Genomic DNA, 11,712 nt, shown 5'->3' on the forward strand with positions numbered 1-11,712 from the left:
CGCATCAGCCGGTGTATGCCTGACCTCAAGGCCGACGTCACCGGGGAATCGAGGAGACCCGGATCACGGCCCGTACCCACGCGTTGGCAGGGTGTTCGAGTCAATGCCAATGGTGACCACAGATCACGAGGCGGGGGGCGTATAGTATCCGCTGCACCCGTTGGAGGATGGCGACCGGGGTGGGGAGTCCTGTCGCGCGGCGGGAACATTGGTCTACCAGGTGAGCTAACGCCGGGGACGTGTCACGGTGGATTCATGTCACAGCTTCTTACTCATGCCCCGCGTGTGCGCGCAGTTGGAGACTCGCGTGAATGCACTCGTGTACTTCACTACGGGATACCGCTTAATGCGCAAGAAAAGGAACGTGGACTCGGGTCTACGCGCAACTCGGAGCACTATCTCCGTCGTCTTCAGGGTACGTCCTACATGTACAAGGGGACTCAATGGTCTCTATACTCTAAACGGGGAGATCAGAAACCGTCCGCGGCTGCTCGAGATGACAGAGAGCTCACCTGTACGTTTGCGGCGCGTGTTTCGAGTTCGGCTCAGAGCATCATCGGAGCCACATATTCTCCTCGGGAGGAGACGTGGTCGTCGTGGTGTCGCCTGCCATGGATACGTGGTCAAATGAGGTGCTGCAGCGAGATGAGAACGAAGTAAGCTTACTTGTGGTGGTGTCTTGGGGTGCCGGGGACGCCGTGACAGACGTGCTGATCCCGGCGATCGCGAAGAGTGCAGAGAAGATCAGGTGAAGACGCATATCGGAGAGGTGGACGATGAAAGGTGCGTTCTCAGTTGCGGAACCTGCGCAACGCGGTCCAATATATGCTACGTCGGTATCGACGAGCTATCGCCCCATCGATGGCGGTGCGAGCCTAGGACGACGTTAGTATCCTCGAGGCGAGAGAACGGAGAATAGGCGCACATACGGATGCAGAGAGCTGTCAAATTTGAGGCTATTCGAGCGATCTAGGAGATGGAACGCATGGAGCGGCGGTAGGCTGTGGCCACCCTTCTCTTTATGCGGAAGGAAGAAGTATCCGGAGAGTCCGCGCCGAGTGACGAGCAGCGAGACAGCACGGGGGTGTACCTATGTTTTGTGCTGACAGGCGGAGATGCCATGTGGGATACAGGATTTAAAGCGCATCAGCAAAGCACCAGGACATAAAAGCTATGACAAACAAACTCGCACCGTAATGGTATGCCGGGTCATCTTCAATCCGCCTGGACCTGGTTAAGAGAACTCTGCTTAGTACGCGCTCCAAAGTCCTGACGCGGCAGTGCTTACCTTACAGGCCCTGCGCATAGGCAGTCCCGGCTGAAACAGTGGTGCAGTGCGACGGTCGCGGGTCTTGTGTAGGTGGTGCACCTACCGTGAGACGAACCTGGTAATCTCCGCTGTTAGCGTGAGACGCAACACACCGGTGGGGGTCAAAGTTCCTATACATGCATAGATGCATACGATACGAAGGAGGACGTCGGTGCATGGCAAACAGAGCCAGCGTAATTGCCGCGCCGCGCGGAAGTCACGTCGACAGTTGCACTTGATCGGTCCAAAAAGGATCACTTGTTAACGCATGAAGGGTTGTTGACACTGCTGATGACAGAGAGAAACCATACTATTACATGAAAATGTAGTTGGGGAAGCGTGAAACTTCGTGTGCTTGGGGCATTTGACTCATGCGATGTTATGACGTCATCGAATCTTCTCGGTCTGAACGGCTGATGTGCGGTCGTGGCAGCACAGTGATCGAGCCTCTCGTGCGCGACCTAGCAGGGCGTGCGGAAAAATCGGCTCCGGGTATTGAGCCGTCAGCGTAAGCTCGAAAAAAACTGGTTCGTGGAGGAACCCTCACCGTGAGCGTCAGTGATCCACACCGTGCTTGAGCACAACACGACGACGCTCGCGACTCAAAAGATCATGGCCGCTATCGTGCACGTTCGGGTGCCCAGGGCCGCCTCGACGCGGCGTAAAGAAGAGGATCGTGCGTGAATGAGCGCGGAACAGATGAAGTTCACCTGGACGATCGAGGACGAGTAAGAGCCTGGTGAAGCTGCTCTGTTCTTGGGTGGCGCAAGTGGAAAATCTGAACGCCATGGGACCGAGGTGGGGGAGGGTCGGGAAGACGATGACCCGGCATAGAAGACGTGGCGCGGTAGGGCTGGACGGGGCAACGGCGCAAATACGGCGTGGGCGGAGTTACGACGGAGCAGAGGACGCCAAGCGGGGGACCGGCGACGTATGCTGCGAAACCGCGTCCAGGCCAGGCGGAGAGGTGCACGTGTACGTATGTCGTTTCGGTTGCTAGAGACGGACTCCGTCTCGTGAGGTTGAGGATACGCGTCTGGTCCGCGTCGTGCTGTGTTTGAAGTGGGGCGCATCTAGGGCATGAGGACCAAGACGAGGCAGCAAGCACACCAGAATATGGGCGACGCGGTAGCAAACGAGGTATGATGTTGGTGCGGCGTGCCTGCAAAAGCTTGGGAGTCGGCGAGGGGGTTTGGAACGGGTGTAGTCGACCAGGGTGGGCAAGCACGCTGTACTAGCGCTATCTTCGTCATCTGACATGCGTTCTCGATGGCTGTCCGGTGTCAACTACAGCGGGAATTGTAACGAGAGTGAATATACCCCAGGTTGATCGAGCGCAGCGGGCGGCCCAGCTCTGGGTGCGCGCGCTGGCCCCAATCGGGGTCCAGTCCGGTGCTCTACACAGCTGACGTGGCTCATCGCTGAAGAGTTTGGAGAGGATGATGAATGGATAGACGGGGGGAGGTGAATTCAGCGAGAGAAGACGTGGGTGGTGGTAATGAACTATGCAGACATCAGAAAGCCACTGCATGACTGAGTGGACAAAAGCATTGAGGAGAGGAAAATCGAGTACGGTGCTTCAGCGCACATTGAGGATGCGCAGGAACTGAAACGTCACGAAGCCGACTGCGGGGAGCCTAGTCGTCCAAAAACACGAAGCAGGACCGGGTCGGAAAGACCCTCGTTGGTGAGTTTGATCGTGAGGAGGCAAAACTTGATGCGTTCCTTCCGCTCCCGCTTCCGCCTCTGCTTCTTGAAAGGAGGGATGGCATCGCACGCACAGGGCGACAGACGCGACGCGGAGCGGAAGCGACGGACCAGGGCTGAGTGGGCGTCGACTCGCGGTAAATGAACGAGATCAACACCGTGTGCTGCAGATCGTCTTCGCGCGACGGGAGATAGCTTCTGGGTGATCCGGCGACGTTCATGGCATGAGCTCGCTTCTGGCTGGCGGTGCTCCCACTGCCGCGATAGCCAACGCACCCGCCAGAGCCAGAGAACGCCTCATATTGGCCCATGCCCCTTTCGACGAGGGCTATCATGTTGACCGTCCAGGTCTATGGTCCGGCAGAGACAGCACCTAAAAGCGAGCTTGTTCGCAAAAATGCCATGATATATGCAGGAGTTACTCACTCGCTATATCGCCCCTTCTCGACAATCCCGCTCACCCTCTCCACGAGCTGACAGCCTCCCATGGCCCGTGAGCGACCATGTCATGAGGCCAACGGAGTGCATCCGTCGCGGGAACTTCGTCTTGCGGAAGTGCGCTTTGAGCGTCCGGGAGAGGGTGCTGGACGGAGACCGGAGACAACGCTGCCGGCTGCCGATAGCGAGCTCATGGTCACAAAAAGGTCAAAATTGGCTGGCGATGGGACGTGAAGTGGTGGACGAGGATGAAGAGACCGGCGGCGGTGAATGCAAGCGGAGCACAACCGTTACTGCGCTCCGAAAATTGGTCGCAGGGATCCGCGGCGGTCCGCGGCAGATCCATTGGCCACGTGGCCAGTTGATCCGGTCGCCGACCCCGCGCGTTCGGCCCCTCTGCTTTCACTCCGTCTTGACTCTTGGGGCTCCAGCTCGAGCGTGTCTCTCTGAACTGCCCTCTCTCTCTCTCTCTCTCTCTCTCTCTCTCTCTCTCTCCTGCCCGCGCCAGCCAAGTACTGGGCAGCGTTCCTCCCGTCCGGCCTCTCTCCGCTTACTCTACCGCGACCTCCGTAATACGTACCGCGTCCTGACCCTCTCTAACGCCCTCGGCACACCTTCTCGCACGAACGCCATGAAGACCGTCGACATCCTCGGTGGAAGCTACGGCGGGGCCCGCGCTGCCACTACCCTCGCCCAGGGCCTCCCCCACAGCTGGCGCATCATCATCGTCGGCCGTAACTCGCACATCAACTATGTTTTGTCCTACCCCGGTATGCCGTCCTCCCCGGCCATGAGCACAAGGCCTTCATCCCCTACAACAATGTCTTCCTCCCTTTGCGCACCGTCTCCACCCCCGGCTCCCCCGGATATACGAACCCCGCACGCTTGGTGATGCTACACGCGTCCGTGACGTCCCTCGCGACGCGCACCCTCACCCTTGACCGTGCGTTCCCGGAGCACGGCGTTTCCGAGGCCGACCGGACCCTCCACTTCGACTGCTTCATCTACGCCCTCGGCTTGCGCCTCCCCTCGCCCACCAACCTCTGGAACCCTGCCACGGAGGATGTGGAGAAGGCGGAGGTGCTCGACGTTGCGCGCGGCACGAAGCAGGGCGGGGTCGCGTTCCCCAAGCAGTTCCAACTCCGTGTCTCGCGCGCGGCTTCCGTTGTGGTCGTCGGCGGGGCTCTTTGTATCTGTGAGTACTCCTTTCCTCACGCGCACTGTCCCCGCACTCCCCCAACCCACTGCTGCGGTCTCCGCGTGGTGAAACCGTTGCTGATCGCGCGCACCGTCCGTGTCCAGGCGCCCATGGCTGGTAGCTTGCCCGGGGGCCGGTCGTGGGCGTTCGCTGCGCATACCATGGGACTCGACACACGGTTGAGGCTGCCGCGACAATGTTCTGTGTGCTGCAGTGGAGGCTGGCTGGAGTCCTGGGCCACCGCACACTCTTGCGGGCGCGTGGTGTGGTGGTGGTGGTCGTCCTATCTAGCTGGCCCATTCCACATCTGCGATCCTAGACCTCCATCCCGCATTTCCTGGTATGCTAACTGCGCCTGTTCCCCTAGAATTTGCCTCAGACATTGCTGAGATCTATCCAGCCACAAATGTCACCTTGCTACACTCTCGCGATTGCCTCCTGCCGAGGTTTGACGAGGCGATGCACAGCGAAAGTAAGTGTGGTCCTTTCTCATGCACCACGGTTTTGTCAACGAATGAACAGTCATCTCTAGCCTCTCAGGACTGAACATTTGCACCATGCTCGGCGATCGCCTCGACCTCGCCTCACTCGCCGACAACAAGCACAGCAACGGTGAACGCGTCGTCCGTACACAGAGCGGATGCGAAGTACAGGCCAAGCTGGTGGTAAGTGCCCTCGCCGGTATGCATGACTCCATCCCCGTGCTCATCCCCGTGCGATTGCAGCTGCTCTGCACCGGCCAGTCCCCCAACACGTGGCTTCTCCGCGACGCCTTCCCAAAACGAGTCGTCGCCGATGGCCCCGATGGGCCTCGCACGCGTCCTGCGCACGCTCCAGCTCGCGGAGCCGCCCCCGAGTCCGAACCCCCGACCGCTGTCCCCGACCTCTCCCCGCTTTCCCTCACGACAGCCTGCACCTCTGCCGGACCCTCGTCTACGGAACCCTCCCTCGCCAACGTCCCCTCAACCGACGCGTCCGAGCGACGACGCGTCCGAGACCTCGTCACAGGCTGAGGATGCGCAGCTCGAGAACGTCGAAGACGCGAGGACGCGCGTCGCGGGGGCGCGCATCTTTGCGATTCGGGGCGTTGAACGCGGGGCACAATGCGTTATTCCAGGGCGAGGTTGCGGCGCGGAACGTCATCCGGCTGATCAAGCGGGCTGAGCACTAGGAGAAGGCCGAAGCGGAGGTTATGTCGAGGGAGGATGTCGAGTCGGTCGGGCGGGGCGGGGAGAGTGAGAAGGAGGAGGCCGAGGCGCATGAGGAGAAGACAGAGGAGGAGGACCTCGCGCTGGAGAAGAGCACCCTGGGCGCGCCGGTGATCAAGGTGTCCCTCGATCTGGTGAGTATCTTCTCCTCTCCACTCGCGCCTTCGTTCGGCACGCGATCCCTCCTCTTCGGGTTCCAACCCGTCCTACTACTCTTCTCGCGTCCTTGACTCGCGTGCGCCGTGCTGACTATGCGCTGTTCCTTAGACAAAGTCAGTCTACCAGTACCAGGGCGTCATCGGCACGCGCGATCAGGAACAGGCCGACCTCGACATCCACATGACGCGGCGCTACTTCGGGTATGAGGTCGAGCGCGGGGACCTCGACGCGGACCTTCCGGACGAGGAGATCCCAGGCGCCGCGCCGCGACCGGTGTATACGACGAAGGAGGTCATGGCGTGAGTTTGCAGTCGCACCTTCCGGGTCGGTGCGATCGGAGACAGGTGTAGATTTGTTCTGTTGGGACATTGGTCCTTTTGTAGCTCCGAAGCTGTAGAATCGACTGCGTGCGTTTTCTCTCTTGATTATCTTGGCACTGCGTCAGGCTCTTTTGCCGGTCCATCCCTTCGCGCAGTGGACGACAACCGTTCGCTGTTTCTTCGGGAGATGCTGGAAGTGGTGAGTCGGCACGGTCCGTTTCTGCCCCGGTGAAGTTGACTGTTCACGCTCGATGCAGATGAACGTTCATTGTTATCAGGCGGGATCGAGTCTGTACAAGCCACGTATATATAGATGAGTCAGGTTCCGGTCATCGGTAAGTTCTCTTCCATCTGCCTCCGTTCACGCCATGCCGCTGCCGCCGCCGCCGCGTCGGCCGTCGCGCGCGAAGTCACGCCCGCTCTCCGAACACCAACTCGTTTCGCCTCCGCCCTGCACGGACGTCTACCGTGCCACGAGGATCCCGACGCGATGCGGTAAGCCTCCCGTCTCCGGTAATGCTCCTGTACGTTAGCTGATCAGCCCGTGTGATATGTACTCGACACCCTGGGGACGAACCTGGCCGTCATGCCCGACATCTCTACAGAGAATCAGATGTGCTCACGTCGCCGCGAGCAGCGTCCTCCGTCGTCCGGGCAGGTTCTGCTCGTGAAATTCCCGTCCATACCCCTTTCCCTTGATCGCTATGGATGTAAATCCTCACGTCCGCCTGTCTACTGCTGGGAGGCCACGCGCTGGCCACGATCTCCGCCACACGCGTCCCCAATGCGGCCGCGGCCTCGGGTTCCATGACGGCGTCTTCCTCCGACTTTGGGTTCTCCATGTGGAAAAAGAACTCCGCCTCCGCTAAGCGTGCGAATGCAGCGCCGGACGTGAGCCCTGCGAGTTTGGCGATGTCCGCGCCCGATGCGCTCGTTAGGGCGACGAGGGGCAAGTACAAACCGATGCGGCACAGATGGGTGCTGTTCGCTCGCACTATTCCGTCCGCGATCGCAAGGAGAGTCTCGGTCGTGGCTGCTGGAAAATTGAGGCTGACATCTTCCACATTTCGCAAGCTAGGTGACAGCAAGCTAGACAGGAACGATGGGTCTGTATTGGTACTGTCAGCATGAATCAGGGCGTGCGAGGGTGCAGATAGACGTACCGGCGTGAGAGGGATGTCCAAATTGGAGGTTTTTGACGAAAGGCAGCAGTTTTGAAAGGGCAGCCGTGCGCAGAACCAATGCGAACGGACTCGAAGTTGGTGGATCAAAAAAGAGGTCAAAGGTCCTGAGGGAAGTGCATGAAGGAGTGCTTGCGAGGTAGTGCAACAGGATGTCCCTACAATCATCACTCTCCACTCCATAAATTGTGAGGACTTTCAGAAGTGGTCGTGAAGATGGGCGCAATATTGCCGTGGTGTCGACAGGATATATGGGGAAGGAAATGGACCTTGTGGTGAGATAGCTTAATCTGGGGAGTGCAGCCAATGTACGACGGAAGAGCGTGAACGACGGAAATTTGCTGTCCTGTAGCTCCAACTTTGTGAGATGGGTGAAGGCTGAGAGGCACGAAGCTGCGTGTTGTGCTTGAATCCTAGAGTCAAAGGCGAGACCAGACATGCGCAAGGTCTGAAGGGTGGGGATGTGTTTAGCCATGCAGGCGAGCAGTGTGTTCCAGGATGACGAGCGGCTCTCTCCCTCGCTATCTGCCGCCACCGAGAGTAGCTGGAGTCTCAGAGATGAAGTCGGCGGTGACGTAGGAGCGTCACTGGCGAACAATACATTGGCTTCCTTGATTTTGAGTGTCTGGAAAGTGGACTGGTGAAGGACATCCCTACTTGCAGGCAGCCAACTGTGGGAGACGAGGACGCAGTGAAGAAGTGTCGTTACGTCCAAGTACGGACTGAGGCATCGGATGATCATGTCCCAGATCTCCGGAGGGAGACGGGGAGACGATTGTGTGGGGGTGTTGGCGTGAGGGTCTTCGAACGGCACGGCCCTGGACCAAAGCGGGACGAAAGGGTGGATGTTGTTCGCGAGGGATACCATCACTGTCGTGCGAATGATGAAGTCCGCCCGCACTCTCCAGTGCATCTAAGACGCGTTGTGCCGCCGTGATCGCGGTCGGAGTGACTCCGTCGCTCTCCTTGGCAGCGCAGCCCTCGACGATCAGGGTAAACGTGATCGTCTCCAAACCGGCAAAACGACTTCGCCCGATCAACCTGGCCAGTTCCGCGAGCGTCGTGAGGGACTCGACCGCGCGAGAGAGCGCGACTTGAGGAAGGGCGAGTGTGAGCTTGCGCAGCTCTGGGATGTACCCATCCCCGAGTGTGCGTACGAGCGTCAGGAGGTCTTTCGTACTGCCATTTGTTAGACAGAGTGTGAGATCTTGCAAGTGATCGAGGCCTGGACGTGAGGATGGAAATTCTGTGGAATGACCGGTCGCGAAGATAAGCGGGAAGCATTCCAAATGCCTGAGGTGTGTACTGACCGGAGTCAAAGGTCTTCCAGGAGAAATGTCTGCCAGGGATTGTGCCAGATACGCGTAGGAGATCATCAATGGCAGTCGATGTCCTCAGATCAGGGTCGTATCTCCATCAGGAAAACCTTAACCAGCTAATTAGCTCTAGGTCATCTAAAATAGCGCTAATTAGCTGACTAGATGCGAATAGTTCATTAGTGCTAATTATTTTACCCCTGAACTAATTAGATCACTAGCCCCATTATCTACTGGGTAGATGGGTGATTAGAGCACCTAGCTCTGAAGTAGACGGCTGAATAGAGTGCCTAGCTGCAAGTTAGATAGACAGATAGAGCAACTGTAGGTTTGGTCACACAAGTGTATAGGAGAGTCAAACAAATTTATATTTATCATGCTACAACGTACAAAGTAGACTACAAGCAACGACACGGGCACTACTTATGGAGGAATACAGCCTCTCCGCACGTGCCCAGTGTGGACGACATGGGCGATACAAGGGCGAGGCAGGCAGCACGGGTGACGTGGGCGAGTCGAGAGCGAACCGGGCAAGCGGGCGAGGTGGACGATGTGGGTGATGCGGACGAGAGGCAGGTGATGTGGCAGCGAACGGGGCGATGTGCGGGAGATGCCCAAACCGGGCGCAATACGGTGAGGCGGGAGATGCGGGTTTGGACGTGGGTGACATGGGCGATGTGGGTGAATGGGCGTCGGTTTGGCCGCGAGCTTAAACAAGCGCGTGAGCGACTGCACGGTGAGATGAGATCGACGTGTGCGAGGGGGCTGCTTACCTGGACGAGTGGGGGGGTGATGGGGGCATTGGAGCTTGCGCGCGTGTTCAGACGGCGCCTTCCTCCGTGTCGTGATCGGGCTTCATCGCACCATCCTCAGGGCTGACGTTGTCCTTCGTGTACGTGCAGCGCATCTAGCGCATCTGCGCGTGAATGTCGCACTTGCCTGTGAGAGCGTGAGGCAGCGTCAGCGTCAGTGTGGGGCGCGCGATAGCGGAGACGGAGCTGTAGTACTCACAGATGGTCAGCCGAGCGGGGTAGGTGACGCAGGCGAGACGCCGCGAGAGGCGGCGACGGCGTGGGCGAGGTGGCGATATGGGGAATTCCAATCTCAGTGGTGCGCGTGCGCATGAGGAGGAGTCAGGAATTGTATGGCAGAGCGGATGCATGGGGCACTTACTGTTACGGTCAGGGCCACGCCCACGTTCACGAGATGCGCAGGAGATGGGCGAAGTGGCGACCATCCTCGGCTGCAGGAGGGCAATAAGCGGGGCAGTAGACGCGGGCGAGGTGAGCGAGATGGGTGACGTACGACACAAGAGCGAGGTAGGTGCAGTGGGCGACGTGGCAACGTGGATAACGTGGGTGCAACGCCATTGACAAGGGTGAGGGCAAAACGAACGAGGGAGAGGACAAGACGGGCGAGAGCAAGATGGGCGAGGGCGGGACGGGTGAGAGAGAGGCGGGCGAGAGAGAGGTGGGCGAGGTGGGTGAGACAGGTGAGACGAGCGCATGCAAGATGGGCGAGATCTGGGGTGACGCGAGCGAGGTGGGCGACACAGGCGAGATGGACGAGGGCCCAGGGGGTTGAGACGGGCCGGGCGAGGCGTGGGGCGCAGGCGAGTAAAGCTTGAAGTGGGCGACGCGGATGACGCGGATTGACATGGGTAAGGTGGCGGGGAGGGAGAGAGCAGAACGGGCGAGGGCGAGACGGGCAATTACGAGACGGGTGGAGTGTGCAAGGGCGAGATGGGCAAGGGGAGGCCAGAGGACGACAACGACGATGAGGAGGAGGACCACGACGACGAGAGCGCTGGAGTCCACGCAACGCGCGTCGTTTCCCACGCTGATGCCAGCACCTGTCAGCGCGTCTTTCCCTTCGTCCACTAGCACGCCGTCCTCCTCGTCCTTCCCGTCCTCCACATCCTCCCCATCTTTTCCTCCTGGCGCAACATCCTCGATGAGCAAGCCAACGCTCTCCTCAACTGCCGCTTCCTCGATGAGCTGTTGTGGGCCCCTAGGTTTTGGTGAGTCTCCCGTTGTGCTCTCCTGCGCTCCTCGCCTCCTCCTCCTCCTCCTCCCAGACTCCGGCCGCGCCACCGACCCCGTCCCCACGACGTCGGTTACGTCCCAACGGGTGTGCACGGGGTGCTCATCCCCCTGGAACGGCTGTGTAGCGCGCCACTACGCGCACGCCTCGCCCTCACCTCGCACGTGTCTGTGCCGCCCGCCATGTTTCCTCGCCCGCCTCTCCTGTCTCGCGCCCGCGTCAACATCCCCCATTTTCCCTGCCTGGGTCGTCAACCTGTCGTCCACCCCACTCAGAGCTTCTCCCGTCAACGGCGCGACTTCGCAGGCACGGGCCGCTACTGTACGCCCGGAGGATTACCCGTGGACACTGGTGTCTGCGTACCGCATGGACGACCAGCGCGTGCCTGTGGTGCCCCAGGTAAGCTTCGCCAGTCGACCCGAGAATCTCGGATTCGCTGACCTGAGGTGCTCTATTCACTTGCTGGCTCACCTATGGAGTTGGAAAAGAAGCGGTGTACGCGCAAGGCGAGGCCCCGGTATCCCCAGGTGCCACCTCCCACCACGCTGCCGTCCCGTTACCCACCCCGGATGTGCATGGTCATGCAAACGGCCTCGGCGAGCCCTTATGACCACGTCGCCCACATCATCCACCCATATCGCTCGCCCGCGTCTGCGTCGTTCCCGAGCCAACGTTCACATCGCTGACCTCGCCCACATCCTCGTCGTCCGCCTCACCCGCCCATGTCGCTCACTTCGCCTGCGTCACCCTCCTCTCCCACGTCCGCCCCACCTTCCTCGCCCGCATCAACATTGCCACCTCCGTGTTGCCCACATTGTCGGTCCACATCGATC

At 59.7% G+C, this 11,712-nt stretch overlaps 2 protein-coding genes across 2 annotated transcripts; both read left to right on the top strand.

Annotated features, from left to right (window-relative positions):
• Positions 1 to 4,085: 4,085 nt before the first annotated feature.
• On the top strand, positions 4,086 to 6,322 carry BXZ73DRAFT_89684 (iron uptake cluster protein; the record flags this gene model as incomplete). The annotated part of the gene is made up of 7 exons (XM_048025361.1): positions 4,086 to 4,208; positions 4,250 to 4,649; positions 5,032 to 5,124; positions 5,175 to 5,317; positions 5,378 to 5,440; positions 5,490 to 5,738; positions 6,128 to 6,322. 7 exons carry the CDS (start codon positions 4,086 to 4,088, stop codon positions 6,320 to 6,322), a joined length of 1,266 nt encoding a protein of 421 aa, XP_047878498.1.
• Positions 6,323 to 7,993: 1,671 nt separating this feature from the next.
• Positions 7,994 to 11,565, top strand: BXZ73DRAFT_77133 (uncharacterized protein; the record flags this gene model as incomplete). The annotated part of the gene is made up of 12 exons (XM_048022596.1): positions 7,994 to 8,160; positions 8,184 to 8,395; positions 8,439 to 8,669; positions 8,790 to 8,818; positions 9,050 to 9,081; positions 9,295 to 9,572; positions 9,739 to 9,852; positions 10,022 to 10,155; positions 10,214 to 10,415; positions 10,502 to 10,690; positions 10,851 to 11,278; positions 11,326 to 11,565. The coding sequence occupies 12 exons, from the start codon at positions 7,994 to 7,996 to the stop codon at positions 11,563 to 11,565; spliced, it is 2,256 nt and encodes a 751-aa protein (XP_047878499.1).
• Positions 11,566 to 11,712: the final 147 nt, after the last annotated feature.

Source organism: Epithele typhae, assembly GCF_022376455.1.
Source record: "Epithele typhae strain CBS 203.58 chromosome Unknown BXZ73scaffold_20, whole genome shotgun sequence".
Taxonomy (NCBI): domain Eukaryota; kingdom Fungi; phylum Basidiomycota; class Agaricomycetes; order Polyporales; family Epitheliaceae; genus Epithele; species Epithele typhae.